This window comes from Hirundo rustica, chromosome 6, assembly GCF_015227805.2.
Source record: "Hirundo rustica isolate bHirRus1 chromosome 6, bHirRus1.pri.v3, whole genome shotgun sequence".
NCBI lineage: Eukaryota > Metazoa > Chordata > Aves > Passeriformes > Hirundinidae > Hirundo > Hirundo rustica.
Window position 1 is genome coordinate 29,122,127 of NC_053455.1, and position 20,944 is coordinate 29,143,070.

The 20,944-nt window shown below is 49.9% G+C and overlaps 1 protein-coding gene across 3 annotated transcripts in view; it reads right to left on the bottom strand.

Annotated features, from left to right (window-relative positions):
- Nucleotides 1–20,944, bottom strand: part of PAPLN (papilin, proteoglycan like sulfated glycoprotein) — a 45,487-nt gene that overhangs the window by 4,825 nt on the left and 19,718 nt on the right. For 2 of the 3 annotated variants that reach the window (XM_040067316.2, XM_040067315.2), the window contains exons 8-25: nt 20,173–20,253; nt 19,021–19,193; nt 18,349–18,472; nt 17,133–17,259; nt 16,392–16,457; nt 14,023–14,230; nt 12,148–12,324; nt 10,708–10,864; nt 9,982–10,068; nt 9,177–9,465; nt 8,938–9,055; nt 8,085–8,214; nt 6,238–6,889; nt 5,312–5,449; nt 3,772–3,896; nt 2,883–3,021; nt 1,339–1,476; nt 562–689 (exon numbers count right to left, since the gene is read on the bottom strand). In XM_040067316.2, the coding sequence (XP_039923250.1) occupies nt 562–689; nt 1,339–1,476; nt 2,883–3,021; nt 3,772–3,896; nt 5,312–5,449; nt 6,238–6,889; nt 8,085–8,214; nt 8,938–9,055; nt 9,177–9,465; nt 9,982–10,068; nt 10,708–10,864; nt 12,148–12,324; nt 14,023–14,230; nt 16,392–16,457; nt 17,133–17,259; nt 18,349–18,472; nt 19,021–19,193; nt 20,173–20,253 (3,057 nt within the window). Of the gene's footprint in view, nt 1–561; nt 690–1,338; nt 1,477–2,882; nt 3,022–3,771; nt 3,897–5,311; nt 5,450–6,237; nt 6,890–8,084; nt 8,215–8,937; nt 9,056–9,176; nt 9,481–9,981; nt 10,069–10,707; nt 10,865–12,147; nt 12,325–14,022; nt 14,231–16,391; nt 16,458–17,132; nt 17,260–18,348; nt 18,473–19,020; nt 19,194–20,172; nt 20,254–20,944 lie in introns of all 3 variants that reach the window. The other variant, XM_058421085.1, reaches the window with a different exon arrangement.

The window sequence follows — 20,944 nt, forward strand, 5'->3', positions numbered from 1 at the left end:
CTAGACCAGAAAGGAAACCATCGCTAGCAGGGAGACAATGCCATGCTCCCCCTGGGAGTAGGAGCATCCCCTCTTGGGAAAAGTCCAACACATCCTATGATGAGCTACAAGCCCCTGGGCCTTGAAACCTCGTGTTTGAGGCTGTGCCATTGCTGCTATGGGGAATGTGGATTTCCTAGGTCTTTGGCCCGAGAAAGGACAAGTAACAGAGGTCTCAAAGAGCTTTTTTCCTCCAGCTGGACACATGTATGTCACGTGCACAGAAGAACCATCTCCTTAGTTTGTCTTGCTCTTATACTCATTCCACACCAGCGTCCCAGAAACAAGGCCCTGAGAGTCACTTTTACTGTGCTGTCAATCCCTTTTCCCAGCTGCCTGGAGCATGATGTACCGGACACATGCAGGTGACTACCTGGTGGAACAACTCACTCTTCCCTTGCCCTCAAGTGCCTGTTAAACTCTAGGTGTGAAGCAAAGAGAGGAGCCCACGCCGGCCCCGCGCAGCCTGCGCTGTTTCCCGCTGCTGTGCCCGTGAGTTGCGCGCTTCCACCCCCGCGGTACCTAGGGGTCGGAGCAGCACGCGGCGCTGGTCGCGGTCCCGTCCATTGGAGGCGATGCAGGTGAAGAAGCCGATGTCTTCGGAGCTGACGCGGCTGATCACCAGGGCCCCGTCCGACTGCTGCCTGTGCCTGGGGAGCACGGCCGGAACGTCCCTCAGCCTGTGCGCGGGTCAGGATGGGACTCCAGCCAGCAGAGATGAAGCTAAGCCTCGTGCACCACTTTGTAGTGCCGCCGAGCAAAGCTTTAGCAGCTCAAATGCCTCAGGGGTTGTAATACAACCAATCCTTGGTCCTCAAATCCCAGCACCGATGCTGTAAGACTCTCAAAAAACTTGCTGCTAGAGCAGATTTCTGGGAGCAGGGAGAGGGGAGAGCAGCACCAGTAGCTGTGGATGTTCACTGCAGGTGCCCTGATCTCTCTCTGCTGTGAGCCCTTGCTCACTGACCAGCTGGTTTTTGGCAAATTTGCTAGCCATGTGTTCTTTTTCTGCTAACCTCGTAGCTGAATAAATTTAAGCCCTGGCTCACTTGTAGAACCTGTGTCCCGGCTGTTCCCTCAAGGGTTCAACATTCAAACTTCCATCTGTGAGGGAGGGAGGACGGGGCAGGCCAGCAGTGCGGCCTGGCCCTGATGGAGGAAGCAGGACAGCATAAAGCCAGACGGGCCCTCGCTGCACGGCCAACAGCCCTGTTCTGTCTGAGAGGAAACAGGGATGGGAAAGCAAGGGGAGGAAAAAAAACTCTTCTCGTGAATGGTTGGAGCTGCCCGGGAGCTCACCTGGGAGAGGAGAGGGGTTGCCCATCTTTCTGCCACTCAATGGTGAGGGCTGGTGATGCTTCCACTGTGCAGGGCAGTCTGACTCTCTCCCCAACATTGGCCTCCACTACTGTGGGCTCGCTCTTATCCATTTTCAACCTGCAAAGTTCACAAGCACAGCAGAAGATGTAGAAACTTCCTTGCTCAGCATTTGACCTTCAGCATGAGGCTTTATCAATCACAGGCCTTATTTTTTGCCTCCAATGGCAAACGGAGATCTCTCTACTCCCATGAGAGCTCTGATGCTTGCCATTACCAACATTCACTCCCAACATTCAGAAAAGAGCAGCTTCTATAAAATCCTGCTCCAGTTCAGCGCAGCTTGGTGCTGCACCCATCAGCCAGCTTAGCTCACAGACAGCGACCCTGGTTCTTACAGCAACCCTCTGGATAACAGCTGAGGAGGCATTAACAATGTGAACACATGGCAAAGAGTAAAAAGTCATAAACAGGGCACCGAGCAAGCTTCCCCTTAGGTGCTTACCTGGCACACAAAAATGAGCCTTTTTAGGGTGTGAAGAGCCGGTTGCTATCACCTGACTGCACACAAGGTCCAGGAGCTGGTCACCCACTTCGTGCAGCAGAAAGGTTGAGGTCATGTCCTCACAACACTCGTCTGCTCATGTTCTTTGCTCTCTTATAACTACAGCTAAACACTGTCTTAGAAGGGAGCTAATCCATGATGTTCCCACAGTTAAATAAAACATTCTATGACCTGAATTCTTGATCTCAAAAAATAAAACCAAAGAGGCCTTAATTCCATGTTCTTAATTCCATGAATCCATTTTGTGCTAGTTATTACTGCTTTTAGGCAGAAGCAGCTAAGGAGATTGCTGCAGAGTTCAGCAAATTGGCTGGGTTTTAGGCTGTAAACTCAAAGAGGTCAGATCATGGTCCTATTTATTCTAGAATCCCAAACATGCTGCATTTAAGGCAAAAATAATTTGCCCCCCTTTATTTCTGTGGAGCCTAGAAACAATAAAAAATCACACAAGAAGCTACACAATATGCCAGTACATGAGGAGACAGTTTTGGGTCAAACTGGTTTGCCCACAAAATATTTAAAATTAATTAGTGGAGGCTGAAGGAACTGAAGTTTTTCTCAACATACATATGTCTATTTTGTGCTAGTTAAGCAGCTCCTATTTGCTTTGCTGTTTTTTTCAGAACAGGTTTCTCTTTCTGCCTGCACTAACATGAACAGCTAAGGATGCTGCCTCGAGACTTCTTTTGTTTGAACCCGGCTCTTTCGCTGCCAGCTTCCCTGTGCATCTTTTCTCAGAGTATGCTTCTTTCAAGAGACCCTCGGGGAGGACAGAAGACAGCTTGCGACTGGGATCTTCTCCCGTTCCCACCGTCAGCAGTTCAGTACTGCTTGCTTCCCAACCGTGCCCTGGAACAGCTGAGCCAGGACCTTTCCAATCTTTGGCTTTTCCACATGAAGGGATGCCATATGGCTCATCAGCTGCGCCCCGTGGACAAACTGTTGCTGTAGGTGAGCCTACCTGTAGGTGAGCTGCTGACGCACAGAGGAGCCGGCTGCCTGCACAAGCTGCCTGCCTCTGGATAACCCCCGGTGCTGCTGGTTTGCCTTGTGAAGGACCCGACCTCTCTCGCCCTCTGCCGCAACAGCGCTCTGGTACTCTATTCAAAACAAAATGCCATATGTGAATAAAGGGACACTCCTTACCGTGACCTCTTGCGTAGGGCTTCTGTGAGCTAGGGAGAGCTTGCTGAACTGGAGCCAAAGAGCCCTTCAGCCATCTGCTTTCTGGCTGACTAGTGCAGTAAACCTGCCCTGTCTACTAATGAGAGTCACAGACCTGCAGGCAAGCAATTTCAGACTCCTTTTTCTCCTCTGTCAGTGAATATGTTGCAACATCCCTTAGGCCACAGTGCCTTCTGCCCCATGTGCCATTGCTGTGATAAAGCACACTTCAGAGATTGAAGGCTACAGGGTGCCTTTCTGGCCCACCTTTTGAGACCAGTCTTTTGTTTTGTTTTGTTTCTAAAATAAGGCACATTTTTCAGAACAGGAAATTATTTGTTACCCAGCAGGACCTGTTTGGGCAACACACAAAACATAAATGCACCAGCAGTTTTGTTTTGGATCAGGAGGCAGCTGGTGGCTCTCAGGGAGGAAGACATGCTTTCTGTGCTAGAAACAGGGTGGGGTACAAGCAAGCCACAGCTCCACTTAAGGGGTGCCACTGCAGGGGAGAAAGTATTTTAGGGCTAAGGCTTTATCGTGAGGCAACACCAAAAGAGGCCCTGCTGCCTCCACTCTCCCTCTTGGCAGCAGGGGATGTTTGCTCCTGCAGCTGGCTTTATTGAGCCTGTGGTCAGTAACCATTCACGCGTTACCTCTCCGGTGCTGAGCAGAGGATAATTCACCTGTGATCTGCAGCTGAATCCGTCGGCTCTCCGTACTCCCGTCGGAAGTGCGGCACGTGTAGGTGCCAGCGTCCTGCGGCTCGACGTGGCTGATCACCAGGGAGCTGTCGGACTGGTAGGTGTGCCTGCAACAGGTGTGGGGAGCGCTGCCTCTGCCCTGCCTGCCCACCCACAGCAACCCGCCAGGACACGGCGGCCCTCGGCTGATGTTGCACAAACCATCCCCGTGTAGTGCCCTCCCTGGCCCAGAAACAAAACCAAACCCTGCTGACCGCAGACAGGCCACAGGCAGGGGGAATAACTGCAGCAGAAAGGAGGTGAGGAGTGGAGAGGAAAAACTGAGCTGGAAAACAGGGAGCTGCTTTCAGTAACCCTCTCCCATAAGGAGACAAACTGCCCTTCCGAGGGGGAGCTTGAGTCCCAGCAGTCAACTGCAAACAGAAAAGCATAACTGGGCTTTTCTTAACTGCGATTTTCATAACAAAGGGACTGACTGGCTCCAGACTCTTGCTGGAAACACACTTCCCAGGAAAAACAGGTTTAAAAGCAGTTTTAAAAAAAGGTGCCAGAGATTTCCAGCCAAGGGAACTCTGGGTTATTAGGCTGTGCGTTTCGCCCTCAGCTACTGGCCTAGTGCTGCCCCAAGATGAACCCAAGAGAAGCAATATTTTTCTGCATCACTAACCCACGTCAGCTTCCACCAGTGCCTTCCACCAGTGTTATGGGACAGCACTTGCTCTGCCCCATAACTCTAGCCAACACCTCATTACTGGTGCAGACTGTACCTGTTTCTGCTATGCACAGAGCAGGTAGACAGTTCGTGCCCTTAGATGAATGCAGGAGCTTCTTTATTTCTTTAAAAAATAAGAATGTTGGTTGTGGCTGGTATAGTGTTAATTTTCTTCACAGTAGCTGGTATGTGGCTGTGTTTTGGATTTGTGCTGAAAAGATTGTTGATGTTTTCACTACTCCTGAGAGGTGTTTACACCAAGTCAAGGCCTTTTCTGCTTCTCACCCCACCCGCCAGTGGGCTGCGGGTGCACAAGAGGCTGGGAGGGGACACAGCTGGGACAGCTGACCCTGACAGACCACAGGGATTTTCCATACCATATGGCATCATGCTCAGCGTGTAAAGCTGGGGAAAGGAGGAGGAGTGGGGGGGGAGTTTGGAGTGATGGCGTTTGTCCTTCCAAGTCACTGTTATGTGTGATGGGGCCCTGCTCTTCTGGAGACAGCTGAACACCTGCCTGCCCGTGGGAAGTGATGAATGGATTCCTTGTTTTGCTTTGCTTGCACCCACAGCTTTTTTTCTTTTTTTTTTTTTTTTTTAATCTTTTAAACTGTCTTTATCTCAGTCCATGGATTTTCACAGTTTCACCCTTCTCATTCTCCCTCCCATCCCACCAGGGGTGAGTGAGCAGCTCTGTGGGGCTGAGTTGCCAGCTGGGGTGAAACCATGACAGCCTCTTTTGGACTGCATATTTGGCACTCTGCCCAGCCAGGAGCCCATCTGCTCTACAATGAAGGGAGCTGAGCTCACCTGTCAGAGGAGACCGGTCGGCTGTTCTTCATCCACTCCACTCTGGAGAGCGGGGACACGCCTGTCTTGCAGACCAGCTGGATATTTTGTCCAACAACTGCTGTCACAAGAGAGGGCTTGGCTTCCTCCAGGATTGTTCTGAAAGAGAAAGTGATTCCATTGGCACTTCTGCTGCCCTCCTAACCTCCGTGTCCTCTCATGCGACTCTGTATGAGTTACAACCACAAGGAAAATCAGGACCAGCTGCCCATTCATCTCTGAGCAGATGCACTGGGCAACATGGGGAGCCCTCTCCTATGCAGCAAAGACTGCTCTGGACAGACTGAATGCTACAGTATCTCCTGGAAGAAAGCCCTGTAACCCCTCTCTTCTGAAGGAACAAGGTTCCGCTTGGCAGACAGACGCAAGTCCAGTACACACATGTTTAGGTCTAGCTCTACACACTCCTGATTTTTAGGGTAACACTGTCTAGATCTTGCCCCAATTTCTGCACCTTAAAAGTCTTCCCTAGAACAACCCACTGCTGTTCCATGCAGTGCTGAGATAAAGGCTCTGAGAGTCAGCGACCTCTCTGAGGTCAGAGAGTCAGCTAAATTCCTTGGTCAGAACAAGAAAAACTCCTATGGATTCTCATTTACAGTGTAAGAAGGCTTTCCAGAGAGAGACCCGAGGATTCTGCAGTCTTTTCACACATCATACTTCAGTGCTGTCAGACCAGGGAGCGTGTGAGGAAAGAGACAGCAATACCAGGGGCTGAATAACAGTGATTTGGTTCTCCAAGGGGCCCCATGTGTAGCTAATCCATCACATGGTATTCCCAGTTAGCTGGTCCCAGCTGGGGTGACATTTTCGCTCCAGAGAAAGCTGCAGAGATGCTTCACCACGAGCTGGCAGAACAGGGTGCAGGGGTGGGTGGAAATCATCACCTGTGTAGAGCCTGTGCTGGGAACAAGTCTGCAGACTCCTGGTGCCCAAATCCCTCTGTCACGGAAACATCTGCTCCGAAAGCTTCATGCCACTGCCTCCCTTCCCGGGGCAGCAGCTGCTGGCCACTGCTGCTCTGCCTGTCGGAGGGCCCAGGCATGGCAGTTTCCCAGGAGCGCTGCCGGCCCCGGCTGTCCGCTCTGCTCCGCTGGGTGTCCCAGCGCGGGCTCTCCGGCACGCCCGTCCTTGGCAAGGCCTCTGGCAGCACATCCCTCCTCCAGCTGTCCTGCCTGCGGCTGTCATGCGTGGGGAGTGAAGCCCCATGGGTTCTTCCTTCTTGGCTGTGACTTGCAGTCTGTCTTGTGGGTGTTTGCTGCTGACCCTGAGCATGTCCTGCATGAGAACTGGAGCCAGTCTGCTGGTGTTGCAGGGCTCCTGTGCCAGGAGAAGGCTGGAGCTCCAGATGACTGACCCCCCCAGAGCTGTGGCACACGCTCATGCACTCCTCCTCCGAGGCAAAGCTGTTTTTATTGCCGTGACAGCCGCCATACCAAAACCGGTTGCACTTGCCAACAACTCCCACGAAGTACCAGCGAGTGGTCCAGTTGGTGCAGGGGCCGTGGGCACTGGGCAGCAGGCACATGACAGGGTATGCTACCAAAAAGAGTGGAACAGAGGGAGATGTGAGGGTCACAAAGCACAAAGGCCCAGGGCCTTCAAGCCACCTACCTAGATGATTTATCTGATGGCCCTGTGGGCAGAGGGCAGGTGGGGAAGGAGGACACCTGGGTGTCCTACCCAGCTGTGCTGTGAAACTGAGAAACTGCTCACATGTTTCTTTTTGCCTCTGATGGAAGGACCTTGCTCAGAGTTCTGGAAACTAGACAGATGCTTTACAGCCTTGCTTGGAGAATTATGCCACTGCAAAGCAGGCTCTGGGGCTTCCTCTCCTGCAAGGGGTACATTGCTGCCATTGGCACATTTCCAGCCCACAAAGCAAGTGGCTTAGACCCAGCTGTGGAGGAGACTCATGCACTGCAGAATACCCCTGCACACTGATATAAAGAGGAGCATGGCTCAGGATGTCTACAAACCCAGAGCCATGGATATCACAGCCACATGCTGACAAACACGGGATGCAGAGCTGCAAGGTGCTTTGTCATGTTGCAGCTCAGCTGAGAGGACCCAGAGAGCTTTCCCCTTGCCCAAGGCTGTGCCACAGGGATGGCCACCAAGCAATCTCTGTGCTGCAGCAGGAGAGCAAGGCCCTGCAGCAGCAATTTTCCTGCAGAGGGTACAGCTGGCCACTAAAGGGGCAGAGATGCTTTTGCCCAGCAGCCCTCGTGTCCTCACAGCACAGCAGGCACTGGATTGAACTTTGCTGGCTGAGGGCATCCATGCAGCCCTGAGCAACCCCTCCTTCCCCATGTAGTTCTCAATCCTCCCCTGTCCACAGACTGTCTGAAAGCTGAGCACCGTGCTGATTCCTCAGGAGATCCCTACTCATCCTAAACCTGGGTCATTAATTTGGAGCACTCCAGGCTGCATCAGAGTGTCTTCTCCTACAACTCCTGAGTAGTCCTGCAGACTGACAGAGATCACACAAACACACTTCTGTCCAACTCAGCAGAGGACAACAAGAATGTCTGCGGCAGCTGGCAGAGCTGAATCCTCAGGCTGCTTTTCTACACTCCCTCCAAGCTTCTGCTGCCCCCACCACCAGGTAGAAGTTCTCATCAGAGAGATTATTTACTACATTTTACAGAGAGCAGAGCCTCTACACAAAAACTTCTATATGCTAGTGGAGTCTTTTTTTGTTTCTAAAGCAGCGAGCCGAAGCGTCACTTACGGTAGCTGGGCCTATCGAGGCACCCTTCCCCTCGAGGACCCGAGGCTGAGGCGACGTTGTCAAAACAGCAGCCGTACACGGAGCCGCGGCACTCACCCGAGGGGTGCTGCTGGGACAGGGCTTGGCTTGCCTTGGGGACAGGAGTGGAAAGCCAAGAGTTATCCCCACACACAGGACAGCAAGGCACCGTGTGCGAGCTGTCAGCTGCACACGGCCAGCTGCTTGAGGCACCACTCCTTTGCCTCCTAGAGGCTTTTGTCCAGGGAAGGGGTGGGAAACCTGGCTGTCAGCCATGGAGCCGAGGCTGCACTTCTCTGCAAGGCACACCTAAGCAGCCCTGCAGCATGCTCGTTCTGATTGTTGACACCAAGCACCCCAACCTAAGGGAGGGGATCACCTCCCCACCCTGAATTAATCTGCAGAGTTGACAAACAAAAGCAGTTAATAGAAGCCATGTTTTTCCCATGTTTTGTTGGGTTGTTGTTGGTTTTTTGTGTTGTGTTTTGGTTTGTTTTTTTTTTTTTTTCCCTAGAAACTGGATAGCAATTTTCTGACCAACAGAAACTTCATTACTCAGGATTATTCACCAACTCTACATAGGATGGCCGCCTGCCTCTCAGACATCTCCCCACCACCTGCTCTGTACGCTGCTCGTAGAGGATTGTGGGTGGATGCTGCAGACTGGACGGGAGCAAGGTGGGCCAAAGGGTTTGATGCCATGCCTAGAGTATTGGTTCCTCAGCATTACTGCCAGAGATGAAGCCCAACAGAATCCACAGAGTGAGTCAGCAGGGTCAAATCTGTATTTTCATGTCTGATCAACTCCTAAAATGCAAAGAGCTTCTGTACTTACTGTTGGAGTGGTTGCAGTGGGATGATTTTGTCTGGTTTGAAGGTCACGGTAATATTGTGGGCATCCAAAGTTGTTTGGACCCTGGGCAGCAGATACTCCATCAGGGCAGCAGCCGTACCTACAGAGAGAAGGGCTGCAGTAATACCTGACCAGCCCTGTCAACAGGCACGGGCTACAAGATTCAGGGACCCCCAGGAAAGGCAATGCCTCCCTGCTCAGGCCCATCCACCTCCAGCTACCTGCTTTGGTGGCAGGTGCTGAAAGGGCACCCTCTCCCCAGAGGGCCCGAGGCCGGAGTGTGCCCATCTGGACAGCAGCCGTGTGGGCTCTGGTGGCAGCCCCGGGAGCCAGTCCCTGCAGGGGGGTCCTGAGAGAAGCCGAGCCGATGGGAACCTGCTGAGCGGGACTGGGGCTCCCAGCGGACAGGAAACAAGTTCATGCTGTGATCTTTGGTGGATGGAACGTGCTGGTTCCCTGAGGTACTGTGGATCATGGTGTTCCCAGGGAGCATCCTTCCATCATCAGAATCTGAGGAGAGAACTCCTTAAAGTATGCAGGTAAGCATGAAAATCTGGTCAGCTTTCCTCCTCTCTGCTCTCTTTCACCTGTCCAAGGCTTCCTGGCAGGATTTGCTGTATCACCTCTAGGGGTGTCTTCTGGCCCACCCTTCCCAATCTAGCTGAGGAACTTGACCATTCTTCGTGCTGTCCCGTGAGAGACCACCTGTCCCATAGCTGTGGTCCCTTCACAACATACTTTCTTGTTCCTATGATCTCCTTTGTGCATCATTTCTTCCAGCCAGCACTTAAGTCATGCTGACAGAACCTGGGATCCATGTACTATACAGAGCCTTCTGCATGGAGTGATTCAAATACTGCTCACTGTTGGTGTAAAAGAATCTACATTTTGTCCCTGGCTCCTTGAGTTTCTACGAGCCCATGAAAGAAATGAGAGAAACGAAAAAAAGAACGATCCCTCTCCCTACCACACCCTATTCCAAGTACCCCATCATCAAACCCCAAATTAAAAAAAATTCTTCCAAACCTGGGGCCGGGCTGCTTGGGTTGTAACGCGTCAGCAAGGACTGGCGAGTGACATCGTATCCCATGGTGTCCTGCATGCTGGGGACCTCTGCAAGGAGACACATACACAAAACAGGCACAGTTAGTCCAGCCCTGTGCTCTAATAACTGCAAATACATCCAGCAGACAGCAGGAGACAAAAGCTGATGAAAATGTTCCTGTTCCTCTTGTGGAACAGCTGCTGAGCAGCAATTGGATTCGATTGGGTTGTCAGGACAAGTGACCTACAACAGGCAGGCAGGCAAAAGTCAGCATTGCAGCTCTGACGTGGAGAATAGACACAGACAAGAAGTAAAATGTTCTGAAGAGTTGTGACTCCTTTAGAGCCAGTCCACAGAGGGATGAGAGTTGACTATAGTTTTTAGTTACTGAGCCTGCCCAAGTACCATCCTTCTGGACTGGGAATCCTGGGATCAGTCTGCAGCACACACTGGGTGAGCCACCATAGAATACTGGATTCAAAACGGACACACAGCAATGTTGTTCCCAAGCCTGATGCACACATTTCAAACAGCACAGGTACTGGGACTCTGAAGGTCCTTTGTGCATCTTCACATAACCTTGGCAAACTCACAGGATGGAGACAGGCAGGCAAAAAGCTGAGAACATAAGCTGGTGCAGAGCTGGGAATTTCTACTCCTAAGCAAAAGCACGTTGGGAAAACTGGGTGTGCAGCAATACCACTCACGCTGTGGCAGGTAGCAGGGCTGTGTGTTGCAGCTACCCAGGGTAGCTGGTTTCTGTGGCTGGATGGCTTTGCATGTCTCAGGACTGTAGAATTTGGAGTCGCCGTCGGCACAGATGACCTGGCGCGTCCGGATGCCCGAATCACAGCTCTTGGAACACTTGGGCACAGAGACAAGGCAGTGAGCAGGCAGCAAAGGCTACATGCAGAAACCCCACAGGTCAGAAGTGGGGAACAGCTGCATGATTAGCTGCAGGCTGAGCACAGCTTCCTCCACCAAGACAAAGCAAACAACATTACTGCTGGAATCAACTGAACAATTAGAAAACCATACTTTAAACCATTTTACCAGATGTTCCACCCAGCCCTGAGGCATTAGGCTCTGTGCCACACTCAGCCTGTAACTTCCAGACAAGCTGCTGTTACCCACAGTGGTGTGTCAGGGAGCTGGAGAGAATCATTTCAGCCTGAAGGTATAAAGGTGCCTAAGTTCTCTGGGGATCACCAGCTGTGAGTGGGTCAGTTCGCATTCAAGAACAACAAATTACAACTGGAAAGAAAATGAATGACATTCTTGTAAGCAGCTAACTGGAGTTTGCCTCACTGGAAGCTGCGGATGAGAGGGAGCAGCGGCTCAGGGGAGGGGATAGCATGAGGTGTCTGTGCAACCCACATGGCTCATGACAAGCTCTATCAACATTAGCAGAGTACTTCTCTCTAATTCAGAGAGGCAGATAGGAGACCTTCTGATACAAGAAAGTCAGGAGAAAATCACACTACGATGTGAAACTTTTTTAGCTGTAACTAAAATTTGGCCCGCATCTAATGAAGAAACAGGAGTAAAAAGTTTTAGCTCAGAACAAGCTGGTCTGGCTAGAACAGGAGTGAAAAGTGTGCTTGGAAGTCACCCGATGCATTGGATCTACCCATATCTCTGCCACTGGACACTTTTCTCAGGTTGAAGACAGCTTCTACCACAAAGACAGGATGAATCAATCTGAAACACAGTTTATCTGAATAATTACAAAGGTGTACTTTAAAGCATATCATCAAGTGCAATGACCAGTCCCGAAGCCTAGAGCTCTGAGCCACACTTGGCCAGAAAGCTGTTCTGCTGATCGCAGTGAAGGAGCAAAGAATTGGGAATAAGCAGCAAGAGTGGATTGTTTCAGCTTATTGGCTGCATTTTGCCACTGTCACTGAAATGATAATCTCCCCTCAGAAGGATTTCCTTTTGCAGCAGCTGCACACAAAGCAGGCATCAGATTAACCAGAGCATTACTAGTGCCAGTTACAGCACAACTGTGAGCCAAGGGGCTGGTAATGAAAGCAGTCCTTGCTCCCAGCCTCAGCCAATGTGCAGACTGCACGGATCACAGCTTGTTTGTGAGGAGCACAGCAATACAATCGGCCATTTCCGAGCCATGACAGCAAGGTGCTCACCAGACCCCAGTCTCCAACGTGCCAGCCAATTTCCTGGATGCAGTTCTCCTTCAGGCAGGGCTGGGTGGCCGATGGCTTTGGCTCCATTAGACAAGCAAAGTCCTGAGCCTGAGAGCCCTGCTGGGTCCTGCAGGTGACAGTCCGGGTCTGCACTCCTTCCCCACAGCTGGCTGAGCACTGCAGAAAGGGGCACAACAATTACAAAGGAGCACCTGGTTTCCTCTTGCAGTTCCAGGCTGGACTCCCTATCATTAAAGGGGAGCACCATTTTGAGACTGCCTGAAACAATCAGCTACCATTAAAATAATTTTCTGGGGTGGGAGTTAGCAGAGTAGCTGTTTCTGCCGTAGAGGAGACAATAAGGCATGGGAGCATGAGACAGGGTCTTGGAGATCTGGAGCTCACTGGGTGATTTTGGCCTGTTCATGTAACTACTCTTGATCTCTCCCCAAAGGAGATAGGGAGGATGAATTTAGAAAAATATCAACACTGCAGAATACATTGAGAATAAAACATGGTAGAAAATATCCGGAAACTCATGTTATTTACAGCTGATAAAAATGAATACAAGGTAAAAAAAATTAGGGAAGCTAAAAGATTAGGTTCTTATATTGCTCATGTCTTTTGCTTGAAGACCTTGTGCTCTATTTTTTGCAGTGTGGAGCTGTGACAAATTCTATATTAGTAACTGGTTTGTGACATTTTTAATGCCCTCTTAAATTCACAGTGGTGTTTCCTGGAATCCAACCTACTTCTACATGAATTACCAAGGTGTCTTACACAGAGCATTTACTTGGGGACAGTCTGAATCACTTCAGATGAGCTTCCCAGCTGAGTTTCAGCCATTCATTTACCAGAGTAACCTTTTAACTCTGAGAGTACACAAAACACAGTTGCTTCTGAGAACCCCGGAATGAATCACTCAGGCATCAGTCGGTAAGAACATGACCCTTGGTGCCTTCCCCAAATGGCACTCTTACTCCACAACCCCAAAGTCACATCTCACAAGGTGGAGGGAGAGAGGGGGTGGAAGGACTTTCCAGTCTAGGTGAGCACGCCTCAAAGTTGCGTTTTGTGCTGTTGCGCAATTCAGACTGGCAAAGTACAACCACAAGATTGCAAATCAAATGTTGCAAGCATGTGCGTACTTCTTCTAATAGAGGAAAAGTCACTTGTACTTTAGAGACTGAGTAGACATTCCCTTTACTTTCTAAGCCCTTGGAATGTAAGATGCCTTCTAAAAGGCTGTCTGGCTGAACTGAGAGGGCACAGTTTGAGCTGTTTCCCCTCCTGCCGGTATACACATGCACAAGCATCAAAAATGCACCCCATGGCTGTGTTTGGAGAAGCTCTGTGCAGACACACAGCAAACAGCAGGTCACCAGTGTTTCAAGAGTATTGCTGTCCTGGGCTGGGGATACGAGGCCGCAAAATACATGGAAACAACCAGCACAGGCAGAAGCCATGAGCTCCTGTTTCACAGAGGAGGGAGTGCTACTGCTCATCCTCAGGTGATGGACAGAAGCTGTCCTGCCGATGCTCCACCGTCACCAGGCCTGGCTCAGGAACCAAGCCAGTGCCAGGTGTGGGGGAGGTCTGATAAAAACACAGCAGTGGAGAAAGGATTGGCAGACCAGAGAAGAGAGAACATGAGAAGAGCAGAGGTGCAGGTGCATGCACAGTTTTGAGGAACAGGGATGTGTTCATAGGAGGGCATTGGAGGGCTGCAGGGACGTGTTCTACCCCTCTGCACGCCACCTATCCAGGGCCACAAGCTCTTTGTAGTCCCAGAACAGGAGGCTGGCTGTCTCTCCCTAAGCTCTGGCAGATCCTCCTCCGGTGCCAGGAGGCTGTTACGTGCCCAGGGGCACTGACCTCGGACCAGGGCCCCGTGCTCCAGGAGGCACACTGCCGCACGTTGCAGGGCTGGCTGCGGCGCGGCTGCTGCGCGAAGGCCATGCACTCGGCGTCGTCCACCACCCCCTGCGAGCTCTGCCCGTCGAACGCCACGCAGTACACGGAGCGAGTCTGGCTGCCCCCGCCACAGGTGGCTGAGCAGGGTCCCCACTCTCCCGTTTTCCACCTGCGGGGCACAGAACCGAGCACAAAAAACCAGTAAGCCCAGCCAAACTGCCAGGAGGCACGGAGGAGTCAGTGCCACATCCCTGCAGAAATCAAAGAGGGACCATGTCCCTTTGCAGAATAGAATCAGAGGAGAATTCCCATCGGACCAAGCGTGCCCAGCTTAACTGGCAATGCAGAGCATTAGTCCTACTCCAGAGACATATCTCCGGCTGCAAAACACTTTTTCTCTGGAAATGCAGAGCTCTCCCAGAAGGGGAAGATCTCTCTCCATGGTTTTTGGTCTCCTGATGTCTGCAAAATTGTCATGCCTGGAACAGAACACACACACACACACACAAAACCCCAAAAATCAAATAACCAAAAAACCCCCAAACCCAAAAAAACACAAACAAACAAAAAACCACCCACCCACCCACACTAAAAACCTCAAAGAAAACAATCCAGATTGGCTAAAAGAAAAGCTATCGTAACAACCTAATCCACACATCTCACTCCAGACATTATCAGGAACAGTAAAACCAAGCCAAGTCCTTACTCTGTCCACAAGCCATGGTAGACACTCTCAGAAGTGCTTAACTTTTCACTGACAGCCAGTAGAAAACTGGTTTATTCCTCCCATCAGTCAAATTCCCTAACTGCAGCACATATACAAAAAGCCTACAAAAATGTAAATAGATTTTTTTCCTGTCTTTGGTTGCTGAAGCTGCTGCAGTAATGATACACCCTTGCTAACAAGAGGAATGTCCACAAAACAATCTGTCTAGATACTGAAATCTCTGCCTATGGCCGCTCCAGCTTCTCAGAGCTAGCTGGGTAACTGGAAGCACAGCTTGTATGACCTGGCTTTGGGGACAATATGGTGTTTCATCCCCAAATCCAGCATGTATTGCAGTCCAAAGGCACTGGTTGCGGAAGGGAGCATCACGGTGATCCGCTTGTCAGCTGCTATGTCCCCTTGCAGCCAGGTAAGGGCCAGCCAGGGAGTGAAAGCTGTTCATATTTTCTCCCCCAGCATTCCAGCTACTTCCCTAGCCTGGCCCTTGCCATCCCTTCACTGAGTTTCAGCCAGCCAATTCACATTCACATCCTAACAGCATCCCACATTAGACTATGCCATGGCCAGCTCCTTAACACACCCTTCTTTATTGCTAAAGATGCATATGTCAACCCAAAACTGAATGGCCTTCACTATAAAATGTTTCCTTTGTAAAGGGAACAAATCCATTCAGTAGAAGCCATTTACAATGGTGTGGTTGCAGGGCTTATAACAAATTATTCATCAAGATATTTTCAAAAGCTCCAATGGGAAAAACTCCCCCCTCCCAACTGTGGTCTGCATCCTGTAATCCTGTAAAGCAAATGTACAGTTTTGGAAAGGCTGTATCAACCAGGTGGGATCACTTACAGCTCCTTCAGTTGCGAGTCAAGACTTCTTTGATATTTGTTTCATTTCCTTTGTAGGACAAGGTCAACCAGAAAGCTGGGACCCTCATGAGAGGGCAAAAAAATTGCCAGTCCTAAGCTGTTAGCAGTTTGCTAGGGAACAACTGTTTTGTTTTTGATACTTCTAACTTCTCATATCTCAGTGTACATTAATGTATCTGTCACATCCTTGTACTCATCACAACTTACAGGCTCTTTTCTGCCTGCTGTAGGCCCCATGCCAAAAAAGAAGAGCTTTTAAGAAAATCTAAGCCTTTCTCTATGCCGTGCTGGCCAATGGTACAATTGCCCAAATGATCATGTTCTCGATTTGGTTATGTCCTTTTATTTATCTTGATAAGTAAATAAAAAAAACCAAACACCACTACAACAACAAAAACAAACAAACAAACAAACAACTTCCAGAACTTCCTTACCCTTTCTCTGATTCCAGAGAAAACATGAGAACAAACAGCCAGAAGCTATGAAGAAATCGTCCCCTTCTCAGTCCCCAAAGAATCGTGTTGCCAGAGGCACGTGCAGCCACCTAAGCAAAGCTGCCAGCCAGCGCCCTCCACCACCATTTTCACTGGCAAGCATCAAAAGCAAAGCAACACGCACTTCTACCACCAGTGCCAAATGGGAAAGCCCCCACACACTTCAGTGGACAACCAGGTGGAGAGCAGAAGAGAGCAGCTGCCTTCCTGTGCTTTGTGTAGCTCCCTTCTCCTTGTTACCTCTTCATCTGAGAGCTCCGTGCGCCGCTGTGACTCCAGGCTTGCGGCAGGTAGATGTAAGAAGTCCTTTATATACAGAACAAAGGTTTTAAAGAACTTAAAACAGGTAGCTACGGGCTAACATGTATTCAGAAATGCTCCCAAGTGCCCTCTTATGCACACCAGCATGCTCAGAGGCCTCCACTGTACACAGATACACAGCTAATGCTCATGTTACAGCTCTGGATGCACAGAGACAAGTGAAGCCAGCTCTAGGGGACAAGGTGGAAATTGCTGGGTGAAGGGGTTTGAAAACGCTGGAGAATGAAAAGACTCCAGGATTCGTCTCTTTCTAAGAGAGCAGACACTGGGAATGCAGAAATGACATAAAATGACACCAGCTCAGACCTTCTACTCTGTCTTTGTAGGCTCCAGCTCAAGAGAAGAAAAACCAGAGAATCTGTTTCATGTCTCCAACATGGGCTAGACAACTGTCTTCCACAATCCTAATTTGGAAGGCAAATTTAAATGGTCTATAAATGAACACAGGATGTATTAAGCCCTTTCCTTGTGCACGCAGAAACGCTCATCACTCATCACTGTTTTATCATCCCAATCTTTTGTCTTTGGCTTTCTCTTAGAAGTGAAGCACCTCCTTGGAAAGAACCATGCTGGAGGGCAGAAATGAGAGGGTCATTTTTCCTCTGTTCCAAAAGAACCTCCGGAAGCAGTCAGACCCCAGAAGAAGGAAAACAATCGTACCGTTTTGTCTGAGGACAAGGCTGATGACCACACGTCCGGTTGTTGTCTGGTTGTGGTTTACTCCTGCACATATAGTCTGGATAAATTTCATTGTCTATGGTACAAAACACCAAGCGAGACTGGAAACCTAAGGGACAAGCAAGAGAGTATCTGATCAACACAAGCTACCCAGGACTAGGTTAGGAGTGCCCTGGGGTTGGCAAGACAAGTTTCTAAAGGCGTGTGGAATCCACTCCTGCCCCAGCCATTCTGGAAAAGAGACAGGTGCAGGTCTCTGTCTCTCACTGTACGGACAAACGATGCCTTCCCACAGCATAGGAGCCTACTGGAGGAGCAGCGGAGACAGTACAGTTCTGTGCAGCCGAGGGGAGTTTTCCTGTTATATTACGGATCAAGACTCACAAGGGGAGTGTCCTACCCGTAAGCTGCTCATGAAGGAGCCCTGCAAGACGTGTGCAGTGAACAGCAGAACTGGGGGTCTCCTGTTAGACTTAAAAGGTCAGTCAGTGAGGACTGGATATGGGAGTAAAACTTGCAACTCTTCCTGCTTCCTACAGAGTGTGAGTGCCCAGGCAAAGACAATTTTAACACCCACAGTCACAATATGGCATAAGCTGCCCAGATGTCCATTAGCATGGAAGCCCAGAAGAGACTGATAAGAACTCTATATACTAATTGACTGGAGAGGGTTTTTTGTTTGTTTGATTGAAGTTTTTTGGTTTTTCTTTTAAGTTTAAAATCCATGACGTTGCTCATGGAGGAATCTGTAAACTGAATAGGATGGGACACCCCAGGAGATCTGACAGTCCTCTTGGAGAGAGGTCATCTTCCAGGCTGTGGCAGAGGAGAAGGATGTGATTCTCTAATGTAGGGCAGGTCTCTCTGGGGAGGACCTCTCAAGGGGTTGAAAAGACTGTGAAGACCTGAAGCAAATCAAAACAAATGCTATCTATGAAGATTCTTAACTGGTCCCAGTAGTAAGTCTGAGGACTAGGGAATGGAAAATAAGAACAAGGCACGGAGCACAATCCTGTTGTGACCCCATGCATGACCCTCCCTTGACAAAACCTTAGCAACACCCTGCAGATCCCTGTGCTGCCTTCCAGCAGGAGACTGCTGGGAAGCTGCTGTAGAGGGCAGCACGCTGTCACACTGCCTTCAGGGTGTGGCTATAAACCCCACACCAGCCATCAGGGATCAGGTCCTCTCCTCTTACCTCCTCCACATTCAGAGCTGCACTCGCTCCAGGAACTGTAGCTCCAGCTGTAACCCGAGGCCTGTCCTTGCAGGGGCAGGTAATACTCATACTGTACCCCCGTGTTTGGCTCCTGGCTGATGAGCTGCAAAGGCATGGGAGGAAATCAGGGAAATTATACTTTTCCTCTTCACAGCCTTTCCCCACCTTGTCTGAGGGTTCGAGCTGACTTGCACCCCCTCCCATTCAAGAAGCATTAATTCTCTGCACTGGATTTTCTCCTTGCCTTCCATTATATTCTGGAGAGCATTATTTTTCAGAGAAGGGTACGTGAATCCCTCTCGGCTTTAGAAGATCCAGCTGCTCCTGTCACAGCAAGTACATTTCCTGCCCCACAGCACAGTGTAACAAGCAGTGTCTCGGAGCCTGCCCCAACACTCTGTGGTGCTGACCCTTCCCTCCCTGAAAGTCAGTGCCCAAAGGAATAGACAGGAAACCAACGCTGAGCCCTGCGCTGCTCACTTCTGGGCAATAGAACCAGGGCAGCAATAAGTGCTGTTTCTATGGTCCAGCTTGAAGGCCCACAGCCTTGGGAGACTCCTGGGACTCCATCAGGTCTCCAGTTTTTCCCAGCGTACTCCTGCCGTGCAAAGCAACAGCAGAGTGTCAGCGGGGGAAGGCACAGCCTCTCACCTCAATGATGAGGGGTTCTGTGGTGGGACCCCGGGCATGGAGCAGCTCTGGGGCCACATCACCCTCCGAGCCACGGTCGTAGTGCAGCACCGTGCTGGCCACCTGCAGCGCCCGGCTGAAGTCAATCGTCCAGTGCCCGTTCAGGTAATACTCCCCTCGCACGTTCTTGACAGCTGGACAAACCCACATGCCAGAGGAGGGATCATAAGAACTACTCCTGTAGTTCAAACTCCTGTTTCCACTCAATACTGTGTCACAAGCAAACGGGGGTGACCATCATCCCCCATCAGTGCTGTCCTTCCCGTATGGCTGTTTCAGCAGAAGCTGTTCCACATTCAAACAGTGGTTTGTTCCAGCTTTGCCGCAGATCAAGCACTTTTTTGCTGCACAGCCAAATGCCTCCAGCATATTCCTGCCCTGCCTCTGCATTCCCCACCGTTACTTGCTGGAGAACAGCCGATGTCAGCCTCTGTCCTGCTTGCCATTAAGATGTGGGATTCACTCTCCACTGCCTTTACACCACTATCTGGTTCATCAGATACTCAATTCAGAAAACAAGATGTGTGCTAAATCCAGTTTTCTACAAAGGAAAACATCACCAGACTGATTTGTCCTAAATGTTGAGTGATGGAACACTCAGAAGCAGAAGAGTATTTGCTTTCTCCACTGGAATTTCCTCAGCCCTGCCCAGAAAACTAGGCATGGCCTTTTCTCCCTTCTTTTCCCCCTCTGCAGAATGACCAGAGTCTGAGGCTGTACAAAGGCCCCAAAGAAATCTATGGAGAAAAGAAGCCCACCCCAAACTTCTAGATGGCAGGAGTAGGGAGGGTTTGCATTCACCAAACAGAACTCATAGCAAAATTTGACTAGATCAGCTAGACTCCTTGTAAGCTAGAGGCAGGAATACTCAATGTGGTTTGGGTATTTTTATTCCCCACCCAACAACAAGATCTCCACAGGAGAGAGCATGAACTAAATGTGAAGCCCAGAGTTGTGCATCACTCACATTTCAAGGTTACTCAGTATCCTGATATTCAGTTTTTCACTCTGCCATATCAAACCCTTAAGGTAAACCCATACCTTAAAAACAGATTTTAACATAATGGCTGGAATCCAAATGGACTGATACACAGATTCTGACACCAGTCGTACCTAGGAAGTTCCTGCTGGGCTTAACCTCCTTAATTTGGATGCTTGTGGCTCCCACAGGGATAATAAAGATTTGATTGTAACCTGAAAAAAAAAAGGGAATTATTCAACATCTGACTGTAGGTGCCATGCAGCCACTCTTCTGAGCCAAAGATGCTCATGGTTTCATTTGTGCCTGAACAACTAGATGAGCTTTTTGATGGTGACATGAAGCATTTTCATCATCACTTTAACTGCATGCTGAATAACCTCACCCTACGTTCTCCACCGATCAGTCCACGTGTAAAAAATTCAATGACACCACAGAAAAGTCCATTTTCTATATTTTGACACCTTTGGAATTTCAGCAAGAATCATACTGGAGTTCAGCATAGGGAGATGTGACCACAAGTGCAGTTGACATCTTGAAATTTTTCAAAATTGGCCAAATGCAGGAATTGCGGTCCCGTTTCTAGCCCTGCACATGTCCTGGAGGAGCTATTGAGACACTGGATAGCCTCACGAAGGTGGTGTACGGTGATGTTATTGTGGTGAATTTATAGCACCTGCTGGAGAGGGAGTGGGCAAAGACATCAGCATCATGGCAAGAATCCAGCATGGACACAGATAAGGGAAGTGATTCCCAGGATAAGGCCCAGAGTACCTTTTCTGATGCTAAGGCCACACACTGTACAGATATTTCCAGTTATCATCCAAGCATGCCTGTAACAATCATGTGAGCAGCTGTCCCCACCAGCCCTTGTAGCAGTTGATTTTTGGTTTAGCTCTCTCCTTC